Genomic DNA, 19,814 nt, shown 5'->3' on the forward strand with positions numbered 1-19,814 from the left:
CATCCGGCGCGGGGAAGAGGGCCATGTTTTGCGCACCTCTGCGGCCTCTTAGCGCCCATGATCGGCCGGGTCCTACTGTTGTGGAATTGCTAAAGTACGGAATTAGATTTAACCGGCAATACTCAGACCAGAATGAGCAATCTAGACATGTAATAATCTAGCTAAGGCTACTTTATAAGAGTATAGGATTCTAAATAGTAAAACGTATTAGGCCATTTGAATTGATAGTACATGATCAAACCTTCAGCCCTAAGTATGCGAGCTTTGAAAAGGGTCTCTGCAAGGGTCTTCGCGAGCGATAGACCGCGGTAGAAGTGCTAATCTAACACTTATGGCAATACTATAGGGGAATAGACTCGTAGGAGTCTTTTCGCACGACTGATAGGTGTTTCCGCCACCGTCCGAGTGAGTTCATGAGATGCCACAAGACAACAACCACAATCGTCAAAGCAGTCTTTACACATATCAAATTCCCCTCAGTAGCAGTCTGAATAGTGATAACATGTATCATTCTCAGGTATGCACAAAGTGCAGATGTCGCAGACCAGGTCCGATGGCGTTCTAGAGGTTATGGCGTGCTCGCATGACAGCTGAATGTCTGCGTCTCCTGAAAAGAAGTCATCTCGTGGCAAGTTGCCATTCTTTGTTGTTGCAAGTAGAAGCGAAACATCGGCAAGCCCCTGCCTTCTAGCCCACGATAAAGGTGTTCGGCCGAAACAATCTCGAGAGTCGATGTCTACTTCATAAGTGTCCAAGAGATTCCTCACGACCTCAACATGCCCTCCTCTGGCCGCAACAGAGAGGGCCGTTGAACCGTACCGGTTCTTCCAGTCTACCACCGATGGGTCCCGCTCAGCCAGAGTCGAGACGATCTCAGCATGTCTCTTTTGAGCGGCAAAGAACAACGGTGTCCGGCCCAAATGATCTTTCGAACATGGGCTCACATTCGGGCCGGCAAGAAGTAGCTGTACGATAGAGCTGTGACCGCTGCCTGCAGCGTATGACAGGGCGGTTCTACCGAATTGACTATTGCTGCAGTCCAGGCCGACGTTGTACTTTCCATGCAACATTGACACCGTCTCAGCATGCCCACCCGCCGAAGCGGCCTGCATGGAACCGCCGTAATAGCCGTTATCGCAACTGGCATCCGCACCATTCTCAAGAAGCAGCTCAGCAGTCTCATGATGGCCTTCGAATGAAGCCGCCTGAAGAGCATTGCCAAATCGGCCGCCCTGAGTATTGATGATCGCACTGTTTTGGAGAAGCATCTGGACAACTTTACGATGGCCCCCGAGTGAAGCGGCATATAGCGCGTTATTTTCCATACCTCCCTGGGCATGAACGTCTGCGCCGTTTTCCAGGAGCACTTTAACGACGTCCTCGTGACCATCCAACGAGGCGGCCTGGAGAGCAGTGTTGTAGGCGCCACCCTGAGCGTTAACGTCTGCCCCGTGTTGGAGGAGCGTGTCTATGATCTTCAGATGCCTGAAGCGTGAAGCGGCTTGAAGGACATAGCCATAGAAGCCTGACCATCCGTTAACCTATGCGCGATTTTGCAGGAGAATCTGGACAACCCTATGGTGCCCTTCAAACGAAGCGACCCGAAGGGCACTTCCAAACATGAATCCATTGGCATTAACATCTGTATTGTTATTCAGAAGCACCCCAACTGTCTCCTTGTGGCCTAGACAAGACGCCTCGTAGAGACACTCTTCGAGAGCTGTAGAGAGCTGGCGGTCCTTCTCATCCAATTTGCCGAAGGTGTCTATTATTGCCGCCATAACTCTGTGGCCGCACCTCCGATTTCTAGCTGCGGCCAAAAGAACTGCTCCGGTGATCGGGATGTTGTCTCGCTCCTTCAGAAGTAACGACATGATCTTATCACCGCACTGCTCGTTGCCAGCTGCGAGACTAATGATCTTCTCTGTGAGAGGGACACTGTCTGCGTATCTTTCTAGGAAAAGTTCCAGAATCTCTGTGCCGCCCCACGTGTCTTGAAAGGTTACGCTGACGGCCTCTTCGGTGATCTGAACGTGGTCTCCGCCCTTGTCGAGAAGGATTTGTATGACCCTAAAGGCAAAATGATTCGTACTTGCATGGGCTAGGACCTGTTCAGGGATCGGGATGCGATCGCCTCGCGCTGCGAAAAGCAATTCCATGACTTTGTGGCCTCTGAACGAGTTCTTGACCGCCGCTTCAACAACACTCTCCGTGATGTGAATGCTATCCCCATAGCGTTCTAGCAGAATTGCCATCACTCGATCGCCATGACGATGGTTCGTGGCTGCGGCCTGTAGAACCCTTTCAGTGATAACTAGTACGTCTTCGCACTTGTCAATGAGTAACGTGATAAAACGCACGCCATTCTCACCGTTGCTAGCCGCAGCCCTGACAACGTCTTCTGTAAGTCCATGTCGGACCTCCTCCAAACGCCACTCAAGAAGGAGCTGCAGCAGCAGATGGCCATCTCTGCTTGTCCTCCCGTCCGAACCCTGTTGAGCTGCTTGTATGAGCACATGTTCAGTGACCTGAAACTTATTCCCTTTCCGCTTTCTCATAATCGTCTGTATATCTGTGGCGCTGAAGCACGAGTCTATCAAGTCGTCCGTCAAGTAAACCTCGTCGCCGTACTGATCAAGAAGCAGCGCCAACATTCCTGGACGCAAAGAGGCCGCCATTCTGACGACCTTTTCGTTAATTCGAATCTTGTGTGGACGCTCAGCCAGAATGGCACGCATCATATCTTCGCCACAGTACTGGTTGTCTAATATTGCCTCCATAATGTCTTCGGTGATCTCAATCTCATCTCCGTACTCTTCCCATAGCACAGCCGCCACGTCCCAGCCATGGAAACGATTTTGGACGGCAGCTTTGACGATCTTGGTATCAACCTCCAGAGCATCGCCATATATCTGGATGAATTTGCGTACAATGGTACCATCGAATCTATTTACGACAGTTTCCATGAACTTGGCGGGAATCTGGGACTTGGTCCTAAATCTATCGAGCAAGAGCATCATTACTTTATTTTTGTGCCATGGATTATTTTCGACCGCGTCAAAGAGCTCCGCTGTTATCTCTACTTCGTCTTCACACACTTCAAGAAGCATTTTCATAAGATGTTCATGGCAGCCTTCCTTCGAGGCAATCGCCACTATGAAGTCCTCCGTTATGTGAACCTGGCCCCTGAGCGGGTCGAGGAGAAACGATAGAGCTGATTCGTCAATTGATTGTCCGTCAGTAGCCGCGGTTAAAATTAGATCTGCGGATAGTTTGATCTCGTCTCCCCGCTCGTCAAGTAAGAGCTTCACCACATCCGCGCCGTTCTCGATGGCAGCCAAGACAATTTCCGGAGTGATTTGATTCCTATAATGTTTGAGGAGTAGCGAAGTAATTTCCACGCCTTTGCTATCATTCCGGACTGCAGCTCTGATGATGTCTCTGGTGATATTGATTTCGTGACCCCGTTTCTCTAGAAGATGCGAAAGAATTATATCGCCGCACATTCTGTTCGAGGCTGCAATCGTGACAACTTTTTCAGTGATTTGGGTGTCTGACGCAAGCCTTTCTAGCAGGAGCGACATCACACGCACTCTGTTTTCTGCCCTGCTAGCCGCAATCTCCATATGCTTCATGGTCAAATTGAAGGAGACTCCAGCGTCGAAGTGCCACTGGAGGATTCGAATACTGTCGTAACGTATTATAAGTTCGCCGTGTGTGGCGCCATCCGAATTCCTGGGCCGAGCTCGGGCAAGCTGTGTCCAACGTTCCGGGCTCAAAACTCCCGACAAGTCAAACATACAGATAACCAGCATTGCAGATGGCTTACAGGATATAGCGGCATCGAACTTAGTTCTCACCACGTCCCAATGCCTATAGTATTCATCGCGTTTAACGCGGTCATGCCAACAAGAGAACGGCGAGGATGGGGGTTTTTCCCCGGAGAAGAATTTGGCCAAAATCGGGGATAAACGTGATAGCCTTTCTTCATGGTCTGCGTATTTTGCGTGGCCTGCCCAAAAGAAGAACGAGTATCGCAGAATCGGTGTCAATGGCTCGTATCCAGAAGGGATATAATCAAGGTTGAGAATACATTGCTCCGCCGCAAGTGCGTGTGCAGTTGTAATTCGGTATGCATGTTCACCCTCGAGGAACTCTCTGACGGATAAGTGGGAGAAGCGAAAGGCGTCCAGTGTCTCGTCAAAAAGAACCATATTGTTGCATAATTCCAGGAGTTGGTCTCTTGAATTGTTGGCGGTAGATACGTCTTTTGCTCCTGACACCATTGCGAGGAAGACGTCCGATTTGAATTGCTCTTGGGCACAAAGCAGCCATCTGAAGGCTTTCCTGGCCATTTCTCTGTCTGCAACGGCATCTCTGGTTTCAATATTTTCCAGGATCTCTTGGTAAAGCCCTTCCAACGTTCGCGGCATCTTGGCTAGTCTCTCTTCAATGGCAGCATCAGTGACCTGGCGACAAAGCTCTTGAACGTGTAGGCTGGCCCAACGGAACCTGCAAACTGTAAGTTTAATATCCAAGAGATTTGCCAGAAGTCATAACCTACATTCCATGCGCCTTAGCAGTTAGCTCGAAAACAATCTTGTTCCGGAGTTCCTTCTTTCTTGAGCTTCCTCGCAGCAAAGACCCTTTGCTGACAAGACGACGAGTCTCTGACCGCACAAAACGTTTGATGTCCCTCGAGTTGCGCTTTGATGAGAGGTACAGGTTTTCGTAGTTATCCAGCTTGTTTACAATGTCCCTATCGTCTCGGCTGGAGATGAAGACCTTCATAGTGGTCGGTGCTTTAATGAGAGATACGAGAAAGTCCAAAAGGTCTTGTCGAGTTTCTCTGTTGCACTCGTCCAGTGCATCAATGATCAAGGTGATTGTCTGATCTTGATAATTATCAAGAAGCTTCTGGATAAGCGCTTTGGTTTCGTCTAGTGTGAGAGACTGTGAGGCAAAAGCTTTATCTCCAAACCTTCTGTACGCCTCGACTGCGGCATCCAGAATATCCGCACCGGGCTGAGGCATCGCCAGTTGTCTTGCAAGACTTGCTGCTATGCTCGTGGGATTGGAACGGCCGGGCTCGGCCGGATTTCGGGAGCAGTAAAAGTACACCGTCGCTGTAGGAAATAACTTCAGAGCATCTTCAACAACAATTGACCTGTATTTTCAACATGAGATCAGGTTATCTGTTGAGTAATTGGCCTCAACTTACGTCAGCTTGCTCTTGCCAGAGCCTGGAATGCCGTGCAGCCATAAGATGGACGACGCCTCAGAGTTCCTCCAGGACTGAAAGACTTCGTCCTCGAGAAGCCACTTTCCTGTTCCTTGTAAAATCTCACTCTTATTTTGTGTGTGATGCTGTTCGTATGGTTCTTTCGAGATCCAAGTCAAAATCTCGTTGATACGCTGGGTTGAAACTTGATTCCATTAGCCTAAGCTAAAGGCTGTATCGTAAAAGGCTTACATACACTCAAGCGTAGAGTTTCCTGGCGCATCAGTTTGAATGTATAACTCGAGAAGGGCCTTCATTGAGGAGGCCGCTGTAGCAGCCGCGAACGTCTGCCATTTCTTGTTCTTGTGGCTGTCGGCGTAGTCGCAAACCCCCTTTACGACGACACATGGCACCTCGTCCCAAGCTCCGGCGGCCTCCATCTCGAAGGCAACGAGTTCGTACCTCTGAGCGATTTCGTCACGATGTACGCCCGAATTCATCACGGCATTCCCCGATCCGACACTACCAATGAGTATGTGCGGCTTTTGGGCCTCTGCGGTATTGCCCTCGCGCTCTAGTTCCTTTTTGATTCTGATACTCTCTCTGAGCACGAGATGATTTTCTTCGCATTCAAGTTCTATGCACGATACATCCGGGGCTTTGTCGCAAATCCACGTATCGTCGCAGCCACAGCCAGCATCATCTCGGTGTCTGTGCTCGTAGTTCGGACTGAAGAGTCCGTCATGGGCTGCTCCAGGGTAGAGGTACCAAGTCCGCTTTCGTTTCGGTCCGGCCTGTGCGGCGGTCTGTTGGATACCGGTGAGGATCTCAGCTGTACGACGCTCAAGACCTTCGAAAGTTCGTTCCGTCTCAAGGGAGGCCAGAAGTGAGCGGATGTCCTTGTTGGGTCGGCCGAGGCTATCATTGAGAGTATCCTTAGTTGCAAAACGGTGAGGATTCTGACGGCCAAAATCATATTGAACCACCGTCTTGCTGATAATGACGTCTCCGAGTACAACCTCCTTTTCGGTCCCGGGGCTGGGAACTCCGCCGCATATGCCCACCAGCAAGGCTAGCTTGAGCTCAGTGTAGCTCGAACGGAAGCTTGCCATGGCAGATGCCGAGCTTACTGTCCCCATGCTAGGAAGCAGAGCCATAACAACGTTATATTTGCCTATCCGGCCGGTAGTGTATGTGTTCGGATCTCCGCGAGCTCTGCCGAACTTGTCGCCGCCCTCGTCGAAAAATTCGTCAAAAGCCAGGGTGGCAGCATTGTACTCAAGGGGGAGCGCGCACAACACAGCAATTCGAAAATCTTCGCGACGTCGAGGTCGCTGATCGGCAGCCATTGTGATGACGACTAGGCCGCTAGCAACTCAAACCACTCAGTTGAAGATGTTGGAAGGATCTCAAAGTGATTACAGAACAGATTCTCGAGTGTGATGTTGGAGGAAAGTTGGGTTCGTGAACTCTCTCCAAGGCACGGAGGGGGTGCGGGGTTCGAGCACTTCCAAATCTGCCTTAGGGGCAGAACGTGATACACTTGTCTGATAAATTGCATAATTGATTGGTCGCTAGAGTGGGTGAGAATAAGCTGTGCCTTCTATATACAGGTATTCCTACAAGTTTACTGGCATACGACAAGTTACCGAGAGTCATGGTTCTTTGAAGACTCCTGATAGGTCACTTTACCTGTGCCAAGGAACATCTCATGCATCTATCAAGATGAGGAGGCCCCCAGCCTGCTTCTTCATGAGTACAGCCCAAGGGAGATCCAGTCTTATCTGCAGGCTGTATACAGCCTGCCGCGCGGCGGACAAAAAAGGGGCACACCTTAAGACAACCGCTACTAAGAACCTATTTGCACCCTTCTTTCTCACATTCTAGTTTAGTAAAGGTTTAACTACTGAAAAATATGTATTAAATATATGTACTAACTAATTTAATGAATAATTATAGCTGGGACTCTTACCTCTGCCGTCGACCTTTCCGGCCCGCGTGAGCAACCTACCCACCCGTATTACATCGTATCTCTTGGATTAAATCACTATATTAAGTTAAGCGCGTACTTGGGGCACATTGCGCGTATTGTATAATTGAATTACATACCGTGTTATGTGATTTCCCTTGAAAGCTGATCCCGTTGAGATTGATCTTTTGCGCCTGTAAAGCTGAAAAAAAATCATCACATAACTAGCTGGGACTCATTTTAGATTTATTTCGCTTTCATTGGGCGTTTCTTAGTATAAGGAAATTGGTGCAGCTGAAAGTCTATGTTAGGTGTATCCTTTTTTCTGTCCACCGCGTGCGTGCTGCTCAAATGTGTTTGCTACGGCCCACTAGTTTCCCGGCGTTGCTTGCCGTGATGTCTGACGATGCTATGTGTCAGACTGGTCAAGGCCACTATTGCTATCTTCAGTGATCGAGTCCGTGCTGGCTAGATTGCTCCAGTGAAATGAGAGATTCGAGGTTGGTATGGCACGGACCTTCGGCCCGGCCGGCTCCGGCGTTCGGTGGTCCAGCGTGCTACTGAAGGACCCCCCCATTTCCTATGGCTCTATCGCAGTCTTGGTTTTTGAGAAGCAGCTCTAGTCTCTTCCTTCAGCTATTGCCTCGAGATGACATCCCGCTTTTTCCCGAAATGAAGACTGAAAATGAAACAAAATGGAGTAGCCGTGCGAACAAATGGCAAACATACATGGGGTACTTCTGTCGGGCTGTGATCTTTTCCATCAAGTTAGAGTACAGATGAGTGTAATCTCTGATAACCGGGACCACTTTGAGACTCTACTTGCATCTTTGGAAGAACGTTCCAAGCATATCGTGCTCAATGTGAGAACTCGTTGGATTTCTGTACTTTTCGGTATCCAGAATTTAACTAGGTAATCAGGGCTTTTTGGTGTAAGAAAAAGATCACGCGGCAAATCAAGTTCCTCTCTCAACCTCCTTGTGGAATAACAAAGCTGCAGCCAATCCGATACTGTAGTAGCCAAGGACATTCGTGGTCTCTTTGTACCTCAGTGCCCGGAATATTCGTAATCATCAAGAACTAGGAGTCTACCACTGCGCTTCCAGACTCGTCGGTGTGTAGCCACCATGGAAAACTTGGAAAGCAATGCCAGCGCGGCGATTCAACATTCCTCACTGGCTTCTAGTCGGAGATGTCAGTGGCCAAGGAGGATCCGAGTGTATTCTCCTCAAGACACGTAAACACCACAGCCCCTGGATATGACCCCTTCGCTCTACCCAAGATGATAATGGTGGATTGTTGAACGCCGGTTCCATCCCGTAAGGGGTAAAGGGCGCCTATGCCGGTTAGTAGAAACTTTTTATTACTAGTTACGTTATACATAGTACGAATTACCGCCTTACGCCTGAGTAATCAGCGATTGGGTAAAAAAACGAAAAGATAAATATGGCACTATTTTATCAGAAAAGTAATATGATTTCGTAACTTAGCTTTGTATCATAAGTCGATCTTAGTAAAAACATAGAGTATTATAAGTAACTGATAGGGTAGGGGGTAGTCCATATACTCTTATAGTATAGGTAGGTTGGTAAGGGCTGAGACAACCAGTCATAATAGAACGGTGAGATGCCAGCAGTGCGTAACCGCTCGTGGCATCAATGGTCGGTCGCTCTACCCAAGACTCATAGTCGCCGACACCACCTCCGATATTCAAACCAAGTCCATCGACTATTAGACTAAGTACATCCCTATACAAGTAATACCTACCAATACTACCTATCCAGATCTTGCCCCAGGCCTCGTCTGTCATCACTATTTCCTGCTTAGCTTCATCCCCGTCGTCATCGGGGCACCCACTGAAACCCCTTTCGTTGCTAGTTTAGTAAATCTTACCTTTTAATGCTACGCCCTTTGATTGTTTAAGTAGGCGAGGCCCGTTAGCCCGTGGTCTAGAAAGGCCCCGTAGCTGGGGTCAGATGGACGTGCGATACTGACAGAAAGAAGACGTTGGAAGCAAGCCACCACCACCAAGAGTTCAATTGAGAAAGACTTCTTGCATGAGATCCTAGCCTCAATCTTAGAAGTCTCTCTTACACATCTACCAAGTAGCTTGGCATTCAAATACTTGAGAAATAAACAACCTTGAATACGTATGGTTGCCATGCGTACGGAGACACATGTCAATACAACTTTAACAACGGCCAAACGTCTGGAGAGACACTAAACAGGTCTGTCTCACAGATCAAGGATGTGGCCCCATGAACCCAAGAAGTGGAAGTGAATAAGCGTCTACGAAGTCAAGAAGCTGTCACCTTTCAGCTTCGTCCTAGAGCCATGGCTGAGAAGAGCCCAAACAACACAGCAAGTGGTCACACGGCGGCGAAGCGGCTAGAGGCCTCATATGGGAATGACAACAAACAGTCACACAACATGCTGACAACGGGGCCGTCAACTAGGCTTATGCCTGCGCACTAGTGTCGGGAGCGCAGATTGAGCCACGATGGCATATGCAGCCCTAATCCCAGTGGCCCATTAGCAGACGGCATTAATGGGAATCCGGCAGGATTGTATTCAAGGACCAAAGGTCGAGCGTTGGCTGACGGGTCCAACGTGTTTATTGTCACCAGCGCGCTGGTTGAACAGCTTTTCGGGCATGATATCTACCACGTGCTGGTACGACCTGGCCTGGGCAAATACCTGGCTGCTCTCACACAAGAATTACATTGTTTTATCCATCCAGCCGGATCCTTTCGGCCCAAGTACTCACCAGTTGTTGTCCTCCACCTCCACTAGCCCCAATTCCAAGGCACGATGCGAATAGCTGATCACAGGAGAAACCGGCTTGACCTCACGAGCTGAACCGGGAGCACGAAGGACATGCTGAAAAGGCAGCAGAGAGATGCTGCACATGAGTCGCAGGGACCGGTGACGGCTGGGGCTCAATAGGCGGACGGGAGGCGGGAGTGGATGCAAGATGGACATGGGGGGGCAGCGGAGCGAATGGGGGTCTGAGGTTGAGACGAACAAGAGTGACTGACTGGCGAATCTGACGTGCATGAGACGAGCGATCTGTGGGCGGCCAGAACCGGGATGGAGAGGTATTTTGGTATCATCGTCGGTGCCATCAAGGGGTTGGCAGGCGGCAGTGGTACGGGATCAACGTGATACCAGTCTGGCGGCGCGGAGTGGCTGGATCTACCCAGCTGCGCGGTAAAGGCCATTTTAGAGGCCCAAAATCCCGCTCTGGTCATTGTGGATGACAGAAAATGCGTGATGTTTGAAATGGGCGCTCCGGTCTTGTTGTCGAGGTGCACCTCGTGCGAAGCTGGTGAACTATAACTAGGGAAGCCTAGATACCAGCGCGACAGCCTTGGAGGGTTGTAGGATGGACTACCAGTAACATCAAGACCAAATAGCCCAGTCGTAGTAGTTGATACCTCGTACAGTGGGAACGAGGACGGCTACTTGCTGGGTAGCGGACGAACACAAGATCGTGAAGGTTTTCGTACGTTGCCGAATGGGTACGAGAAAGTTGTACACGATGCAGCGAAAGTAGCGAATGATGTGGACAGGAACATAGAATGCAACCCATCCGGCGCGCGGGTAGACGAGCTGACCGTTTTGCGGTGTGGAATTCGGGTGGCATTCGGGTGGCATTCGGGGGACGGTCTGCCGGCCTCCTCTAGACGGTTTTGGGGGGTAATTAACGGCTGGGCTGGCGGTCGGTACCTCAAAGGCTGCTGCAGGAGAGTGGCAGGAGAGAAACAGTCTGGTAGTTGACGATTGGCCCCCTGGAGGCGGAAATTGTGAATGGAGAAGGATGTGGTGTAGCAGACGGTGTGGGTTGATGCTGGTTGAAGCTCGCTGGGTTGGCCAAGGGGGCCGATTGGGGCCCTGTGATGCGTTGGCATGGCGTGCCAGCTCTCGTGGACGACGCAGATTGGACGGCGGACGAGCAGGGGGGCGCTGCGCTGTATGCCAGTGTCTCGAGCAACGGGCAAGCCGTGAGAGATTGAGGGAGGGGGAAAAGGCCGCTCTGTTGGTGTATTGGAGCATGTAAAACAACAGGGCCAAAGGCTATGCATGCCAACTCATCAAGGCGGCCAGAAGCAGATATGCCTTTTTTTTTTTGTCTTGTTGTTGCTTCCACTCTCCTTGCCTCTCCTCCCCCGTTGCTTGTACCGCTGTCGCTGCGTTCACTGGCCCGTCGGTGTGCGTGGTGATTTGTCCGACATTTGTTGGGGCGACACGAGAGACGCCGATGAGGTGGACGGCATGGCATAGGCAGTCGCTGTAACCGGACTCATGTTGCAGACCGCTTCTCTTCTTAGGTCTATCGTCGCCGACAGGACAGATATGCCGGGACGAAGGTCTCTCTAGGTGGGCATGAAGCAAATGTCGGCGGCAGGCCGTAAGTGTCCGGCGGCGGGCGGCGGTGTTCTCTGCAGGGCAATGCTCGATGCATGCTCGGTATCGCGAGCGAATGGTTGGGCAGTACGTATTCTTCAAGTGACAGCTGTGTCCGACGTGGTACGCCGAGCAACGACGCACAAGGGCGGCAGCTGGTGTCGTGGAACAGGCAATAAGGCGAACATCAACTCAATCGGGTCTTGTCTCGTTGCGGGTGCGCGTGCGCGAACCTGTGCCTGTGTACTATCGCAGGCCTCGAGAGCGAGGGTTGCCGACGCAGCCCGGCCAGAAGCTTGTGCTGAAGTGTTGGATACCTCGAGGTAGCGAGCGACTGACTAGTTGGAGCTGAGGCAGGGGGAGATGACGATGCCAAAGTCAATCAGGAGTAATGTCATGCAGTGGCCGTGGTTGGCTGTATCTGTTGGTCTGGCGATCCCGGTTCTGATTGAATTTTGGGCTCCAGCTCGATTTCATGACTTTTATTGGTATTCCTAGCAACATCAGCCGAAGCTGAGGATATCGGACTAGATGGCTAGGTAGTCCTAGATTCGTAGGTAGGCACTGGCCTGTTGCTTTTATTGGATGTGGCTCGCGTGGCAATAGAAAGAAACGAAAACAAAAGCAATGAATGATAGCGTAAAGCAGTAAACTAAAGTGGCGGCGAAAACGACAAAGGGGATGGCTTCAACCAACCTAAGACTCTGGGATGGGGGTGTGTGTGTGTTTGGATATGCGTTGGCGGGCAACGTCTTTTTTTCGTCCAATGTTTAAACCCTCTGAGTGGGCGCTGCACCTTCTCTACCAAAGGCAAGTGGTGCAGGGCAAGCTTGCCTCTGGTTCCCACTTCATGGATGGCATTTGCATTTTGTGTGAGGTGGCAGGTGGGAGAGGCGTGCCCCGTCCGTTCCTTCTAGCTTTGTTTGGTTTAGTTCCATCCCTCCTCCGTGTTTCCTTCCTTTCCTTCTTCCCCTCCAGCCTTTTACCCCACGCTTGCCCGCCTCGTCAGTTTCCATGCAACGAATAATGGAAAGAACGAGGCAGGTGGACGGTACTTGTACAGAGGCACGATGTTAGGCCAGGAACATGTTCCTTGAACCAACTGATCCGAGTGAACCGAGGACATGAGCCTATGAGTACGAAAACTTCACCACAAGACATGTATCCTCGACGCATATAAGTCATCATCTGACTGCAATGTTTCCGCTGCGTGTGTGTGTGTGTGTGTGAGCTGCCATGTCCACGGGTGCGAGTGTGGCCATCCTTGTCAGCAGTTCGCCCCCTCCTTGTCTGTTCTTGTTGCTGGAGGATCGTCCTGCGGTTCGCAGCTACAGGGAACCAGCAGCTGGAGCACAACTTTGAACCTTGGGTCTGCCCTGCTCCTTTTCTCTTGCCACGGATTACCTTACCTCTCTACGGAGTACGGAGTACCTTGAACAGACGAGACTGGACGCATCGCATCTCACGCACCAAACCCGGGTCTTTTTTGGGTTCCTAACCGCTGGCCGTTGGCCGCTGGATGCCCGGTCGGTCCTGTCTCCGGCCCCAGCGTCCCACCCCTGTCTTCCAGCTCACAGCTTCCATCTTCCTCCCGGTCTGTTGTTTGGGTATGAAGTATTATCTGGGTCGGTCCAGCGAGTCGGACGTGGCCGTAGACGTGGAGTCTCCCTGCCGGCATCTCAGGGCTCACCCACGCCCAGCTCCAGTGTCTGTTACTCGCAGCGGAAAGCGACAGCTCTCTCCCGCACACCTTGGGCAGCGTGACAAGTACCCGATACCCAAGCAATCGGGGAGCAACTGCATGCAATGGAACTTGCAACATGTCCGCGTTCACGTCTTGCTGTCCTCCTTCTTCTTGTAGGTTGTACACAGATACCTTCTCCCATCTTACCTGAGTAAGGTACGGATATACATGGTACAAAAGATGGGTATCTCTCTAGGTGGGAGGGAAAGAGCGAGGAGGCAGATGGGAGGTGAGGTGAGGTACCTTATAAAGTACGTACCTGACCCAACCAACCCACCCTCGTGTCGTGCCTGGTCTTGCCTTTCCTTGCCTTGCTGTGCCTTCCTCGCCTTGCGACCCTTGCCTTCCTTTCTTGTTCCGTCCCTTCCTCCCGCATTACCTTAAACCGCGGCCAAAACCTCCCATGACTTTCGTCTTGCTTGGGTTTCTGATTTGTTTTTCTTCCCTCTTTTTTGACAATAGAATTTCTTCCCATGTAAACATATCGACAAGGCAGTGAATACACTTCCTCCACCCGACGACGTCTACCTCACCTCTCGAGGCACTGGCATTGCGCCGACCTCTCTCCTCTTCTCCTCCCTCTTCCTCCGCCGTCCTTTATCGTTGAGTCTGCCCCGCTCCAGCAGATATCGTACCCACCCGCTTGCGCCCATCGTCAACGGCGCACACTCGACGACATCACGCGGTTGCGACAGCACAGCTACCAGCTTGTCCTAAAGCTGCTGCTGAAGCTGCCCGCTCGCTCTTCGACCCAAATCCTCATGATCGCATTATGATTTCCATGCAGCGTTCCCTCTCCTCGCCAGTTCGCGTAGTCTCTGCCCGTAGGTCCCACCAAAACCCTCACCATCACCCACAAAGCGCTCTATTCTGTCGTAGCCTCCCGTTTCTTCCCCTACCTTACCTGAAGGTACTGACTGTTGCTGTTTCTTCTGCGTCATAGCTGCCTCCCAAGATGACGCGAACCAGCCCCGATCCTCGAATCCTCCTGCCGAAACCTACAACACGTCCTTCAGATCCCGTCGCCAGAGGTCTCCAAGCCCGACCCGAAGCGTCGAGGCCGTAACCCTGCCTGTTCGTCGTAGCGAAGACACACCGAGGAGACCCGCCTCTCGGTCGCACCAGAAGCCCGTGATTGCCCAAGCGTCAACGCCCATTGCCACCTCTCCCGTAAAAGCCACCATGGATTCTTCGTCCGATGCGGCTCTCGCCTCCGCCGCGGGAACGGCTTCTTCGCCCGCCCTCCCCCAAGCTCTCCTCCCGGATCCATCCATGTACACGAACCCTCATATGGCGCCCGAACCTGATACAACGACCCTGGAGGAGCTCGCCCATTTGGTTAGATTGTCCAAGTACCAGGAGCGCAAGCGCGCAAACACACGCATACGCCTGCAGAGGAACCTCATCTCCACGGCCTTGTCAGCTCGTTTGAACCGCTGTGGTGAGATTGCCCGGAAGAACTTGGTAGATTGCTTTCGCTCCGATGACAAGAAGACCTTTGCTTCTCTGTTCAACGCCATTCACGATGTGCGCAAGAGCTGCGACGAACTGCGCCGCTATGCTCTGTTGGAACCCGAGATGGACTCTCTTCAGTCCCCTGCCCTGGCGTCGTCAGAAAGCCTGGACACGCCGCCGAAATCGACCTCGGGATCTAGTTCTCTCGGATCCATGACCCCCTTTCTTTCCGAGTTGCCCGCTTCTGTTCGGGAAATCTTTCTTAACTTTCTGCACCAGATCCGGACCAACCCGGACTACTTGGCTACAAGATTATGTTCTCTAACCCCTGCAGAACTGAATGTCTTTACTGGCGTACATCAGGGATTGGAACCTGTAGAATCCGTTCTACCCTACCACGGCCGCCCTACAGCCAGGAGTCATGCTGGTGGACCAAGTAGTCGAGCACCCGCTCATTCCCCAAACGCCATCGAGCGCTTGCTGTCGTTCCAGCGACACGATCCCCTGTCAGCCCTGGTCCACACATGCTTCGCCAACTCGGCTGGCCCTGATAGCGCCGAGGATCGACGTCGAACCGAGATATGGGGAACTGCTCTGGCAAGACTGATCACTGAATCGAAGGCAAGCAGCGAGCCCATGCTGATTTCCGTTCTCAATGTTTGGACGGCTATGCGCGACTGGTCCGGGAAGTCTAGCATGGAATGGTACCTGATGAAGATTCTCGAGGATGGTGCCTTCCTTTTGGACAAGGCCGAGGACCAGCATGGCACCAGGTTCAACCTTGCGGACTGGACAGCCAAGGACAGCATAGCGGCCGAGGAGTTCTACGACCGGGCTGTCAATGAGCTCTTCGAGATCATCGACGATGAGGATGCAACTGGAATTCCCGAAGGTCTCATCGAGCTCGGTAATGCCATTTTGAAGAAGCTGGATAACAAGCTCGTCGATGGCACCCGAAACTGGTTTGTTTACAAATGGCTCTTCTCTGTTTTCCTCCTTGGTGTTGTCATCCACCCAGAAAGCCATGGACTTATGGGCGATTACCACATCACCGAGTATGGCCGACAGAAGATTCTCAAGCAGGTCGCCATGCGAGCGCAACAACTTGTTGTCGAGATGACCTGGAACAAGAAGGGAACCGTCTCAACCCCGCCCAAAATCCAAGGACACGTGGAGAGCATCTTGAATCGATTCAAACGGAACCGATCCCAGAGACCTCCGGCGAAGTTACTACCGGCCCGCTCGATCACATCACTTCGAGAAACAGTCGAAGTTCATCCTTACCTCGTTGTGAGTCCGGCCGATCTAGTCACCCTTGTCAACGCCTTGTTTCCGGAGCGGCGGCCCATGTCGGCTCAGTCCAGCGGACTTCGATCCGGAGCGCCTTCTATCTCTGGATTCTCAGCCATCTCGCAGCCCATCTCGACGGGAGCTCCGCGGAGCAATTTTGACACGGCATCGATTCTAAGCACCAGTGCCTCATCTGTCCTCAGTGATGCCACGACGTCCAGAGAGACGAACCTGGATGATCCAAGGACCGGTTCACCTCAGCGATACTCGCCACCCGTGTTGGATCCACTGGCTCAGCGACGCCTTAGCAACTACGAGGATGATGGATATCGTCTTCGCTTCGCCCTCCGAGAGATGGGCGCTCAGGTCGGCATGGATGTTGTTCAAGGCTCGTGTCACCCATGTGCCGAACGATGGGCCGTGCTGTTCATCTCAGCAGACGGCAACAGCCTGTCAAGCCAGATGACTTATGATCCGGACGAAGATGTGGAAGATGAGGATCACTCCTCCACCAGCGAGACTGACGATGACGAGATTGACGAGAAGCCTGAGCTTGACAAGGATTACCACCAACTGCGAGATTCGATCCTGAAACTTGTCGAGGATTTCGAGATCCCAGCCAGCACTGAGCCAGAGGCAACAAGGGCACAATTCAGCAACCGGGCGACTGGCATCAAAAAGTACAGATCCAAGAACAAGATCATCACCGCTGAAAAGTCGTCTCCGAGCAGAAACCCCTACCGCAGACGCGATGCCGAGGCACAAGCCAGTGCCACAGCTGATGACCCGCAAGCCAAGGAAGATTCATCGGCGACGGCGGCAGAGAAGACACAGGACGCAGATCCGGAGCCGTCCTCAGTTCTCATTGCCATGCTTACCGCTGCTTCAGCTCAGTCGCGAGCGCAGGCGGACTTCGTGTCAGCCCACCTCTACTGGAAGACACTACAGCAACTCAATGCACTCAGCTCAGGATCGCTGAGACGAAATGGGTTTGCCATACTTCTCAACATTTTCTCCCGAGGGCCACGTGATTCAATTCGCCGCTGTGCTTCAGCTATTGAGGAGTACGACGCTTGGCTCGTCTGGCTTAAGCAGAGCCAAGAACGGCACGAGGGGCTTATCGACGCCATGATGAAACGACTCCGAGCTCTTCGCGACAAGATGTGGTATGTAACAGACGTGCGAAACTCTGCACCGTATGAACAGAGTCGCAACATCTGCGCTGCTCTCAAAACGATGGGCATGCAGAGGCGGTACAATTCTTACCAACGCAACCGCGCACACCTTGCACGGGGGCCAGCGTCAAGCTATCTGTATCGCACAGAAACTCAGATCATGGATCTTCTAGCAGCTTCAGAAGAGCAGGGCGGGCCCAACAAGCTGAGTGATGACCAGGCAGACAAGACCTCGCGTTGGCTTCAACAAGCTGGCGTTGAGAACTTTTGTTGTGGAGAGGAGCGAATTCACAGGTTCGGCTGCGAAGTGGACACCTGCATTTCGAAATTAGTTGGCGAGTCCATCATGGACAGCCCTGTACTGTGGTCAAGTGAGCTTTACCAACGAGACAGACGCAATCTGGAGACAGGCAGATCTCCCCGAGACAGAGACCATCCATTCGACGACACAGCGAGCGTCATGAGCGACCCAGATCGGAGGTTCATGTCTACTGGTCGGCCAAGCTCTGTTCGGGACCTGCGGGCAATGTCAGCTCACAATTCTAGCCAGCAGTCATTCGACTCTGGCAGCTACCGTTTTTCAAGGGCAAGCACAGTCTTGTCCGACATCATCGATGGACAGGACTATTTTGGCGTCTCATCGCCAGTTCACACCATCGACTCTAGTTCTACGTTTTGGTCGCCCTTCCAATCGGCGATATCCCCGAGCTCGACAACGTCCCGCGTCCAATCTCCCACGACAAGCATGACAAACCTATCCAGCGTGTTCCAGTCACCTCATTCCCATCTAGGCTCGCATGCGAGCCATTCTACCGGCAGACCTGGCACATCGGCATCGTCTAATGAGACAATTCACCAACAACGATTGTCGGAAGAAAAGTCTCGCTTCCTCAACGAGCTCCGCCAGACTCTGGTCAGCCTTCTGCTGTCTGACTTGGGCACATTGGTCTTTTCTCGCGGCTCAGAGACAGATGATTGGTTTTCCACATTGGGTCAGGAGTGCATCGACAGACGTGACTCCCTAGACCGACGTGCGCGTCGCTCCGCGAAGTCTGGCAAATTGTCACTGAGGCCCCGTGTCATCGAGAAGAAGAAGAGCTTTGGAAACCTGCGAGGTGCCGGCGAAACTGACAAAAACTCCGAGACCACGGAGACTGCTAGCGCTCCAGGAAACGACAGTTCAGCCACAAGCGACACGGTGTCTGCGCGAACCAAAGCCAGCCATAAAGAGTCAACTCCTGAATTTCCTTTCAAGAAGGCCTTCCAACGCTTGCTCCGCATGTTCAGCGTCCATCCCAATCCCCATGCCAAGCTGAACGCTCTGTACGAGCTGCAGCAACTCATCGTAGCATCTTTGGCGAGTGGCAAAAGGTCAAGGCTGGGCTGGAACCGACAAGAGTTTATGTCCGGCGCCGTCGATGACCCCACAGGCTCTAGCCGCGCGAATCCGTTGGAGGAGGCTATTGATAACGTGAGAGGAAGACGCTCGCATACCCTTTTGCAGGCACCTGCAACTTCGCCGCCGGCTAGTGGGCCCCGTCAAATGCGTCAGAATAATAATGATACTCGCTCTGGCGCCTCCGGCAACCCGACAACAACCGACGCCGTCACCAACGTCTTGCGAACCTTGTTCCGGGACGCGTCTATTCGGCCAAAGACACTCTTCCGTGACCTGCAGTTCATTGCGGCATTCGTCAACCCCACAATCCTTGACAGCACGGATAAAGGTACGGCGTTCTGGGACGCTGGCCTCGCCGCCTTGAACCTGAAGCAAGAGGTCTGCCGAACAATGATTGAAGTGGCGGACGAGGTCCAAGGGGTGTACACGAGTACACGCAAGACGACCAATGACGCGCCTGCTCCAGACGCCGAACGACTGGAGACAGAATCGCCCCCTCCTGTTACGACAGCCTACAGCTTGGCACAAGCAGGAAAGATGTGGACCATCACCGCCAAAGAGGGTCTGCCCACGGCCCAGCGAGAGCTCGCAATTTTCTACTTGTCGAACCCTGAGCTTGTGGAGCGGACCACCTTGCCCCTCTCGAAGCCGCGCGAGGTGTTTAAACAGGCTGTCATGGACAAATATGCTGGTCCTTCCGGCCGCACAGGTCCAGGTGCGAGACTCTACCCCGGGGACAGAAGTCGCACATCGGCAGGTGCATCAGGCCTCGGTGGCTCTGCTGGCTCCCAACATCCCGGCCAAGATCCAGGCTCCAAGGACGGTGATGTTCGCAGTGATCCCGCGTTGATGTGCGTTGCAGTCCATTTCTTCCAGGCGGCAGAACAAGGCGGCGATGAGCTCGCCACGTCCTTCCTCCGACAGAATGAGTTCAACGCCATGAGCTGAGGCGTTGAGAGTATGATTCACACAGCGCGATAATATTTCTTTTCAATTACGGACGCCGGGGGCGCTCTTTCCCATATTTTCTTTGATATTTTTGCGTTTCATGAGTACGATGCGGGCATATCCAGTTGGCATTTACATGGGCTTCCTCATACTGGGAAGCTGCGGGGGGATCATTTCTAGTTATCCCCCTTTTTAGATGATGACTG

General features: G+C 52.3%; 5 protein-coding genes across 5 annotated transcripts; 1 reads left to right on the plus strand and 4 right to left on the minus strand.

The window, feature by feature from the left end:
- Window positions 1-210: 210 nt before the first annotated feature.
- On the minus strand, window positions 211-2,021 carry BDP81DRAFT_347404 (ankyrin repeat-containing domain protein). Its single transcript, XM_060586140.1, has 2 exons — window positions 1,572-2,021; window positions 211-1,475 (listed from the first exon to the last, which is right to left on the minus strand). Exons 1-2 carry the CDS (start codon window positions 1,872-1,874, stop codon window positions 477-479), a joined length of 1,302 nt encoding a protein of 433 aa, XP_060446505.1. The 5' UTR covers window positions 1,875-2,021; the 3' UTR covers window positions 211-476.
- Window positions 1,857-3,491, minus strand: BDP81DRAFT_274012 (uncharacterized protein; the record flags this gene model as incomplete). The annotated part of the gene is made up of 1 exon (XM_060582953.1): window positions 1,857-3,491. A coding segment is annotated over one exon (1,635 nt), but the record flags the coding sequence as incomplete, so codon positions are not given.
- Window positions 3,492-4,560: 1,069 nt separating this feature from the next.
- BDP81DRAFT_448999 (nucleoside phosphorylase domain-containing protein) lies at window positions 4,561-6,570 on the minus strand (the record flags this gene model as incomplete). The annotated part of the gene is made up of 3 exons (XM_060592355.1): window positions 4,561-5,167; window positions 5,222-5,426; window positions 5,478-6,570. The coding sequence occupies 3 exons, from the start codon at window positions 6,568-6,570 to the stop codon at window positions 4,561-4,563; spliced, it is 1,905 nt and encodes a 634-aa protein (XP_060446507.1).
- Window positions 6,571-10,419: 3,849 nt separating this feature from the next.
- On the minus strand, window positions 10,420-11,411 carry BDP81DRAFT_215110 (uncharacterized protein). Its single transcript, XM_060582701.1, has one exon. It carries the CDS (start codon window positions 11,244-11,246, stop codon window positions 10,593-10,595), a length of 654 nt encoding a protein of 217 aa, XP_060446508.1. The 5' UTR covers window positions 11,247-11,411; the 3' UTR covers window positions 10,420-10,592.
- A 2,702-nt stretch (window positions 11,412-14,113) lies between these two features.
- Window positions 14,114-19,608, plus strand: BDP81DRAFT_317443 (uncharacterized protein; the record flags this gene model as incomplete). The annotated part of the gene is made up of 2 exons (XM_060584263.1): window positions 14,114-14,165; window positions 14,285-19,608. 2 exons carry the CDS (start codon window positions 14,114-14,116, stop codon window positions 19,606-19,608), a joined length of 5,376 nt encoding a protein of 1,791 aa, XP_060446509.1.
- Between the last annotated feature and the right edge of the window lie 206 nt (window positions 19,609-19,814).

The sequence above is a fragment of the Colletotrichum phormii genome (genome assembly GCF_030913505.1).
Source record: "Colletotrichum phormii strain CBS 102054 chromosome Unknown BDP81scaffold_8, whole genome shotgun sequence".
Classification (NCBI taxonomy): Eukaryota; Fungi; Ascomycota; class Sordariomycetes; order Glomerellales; family Glomerellaceae; genus Colletotrichum; species Colletotrichum phormii.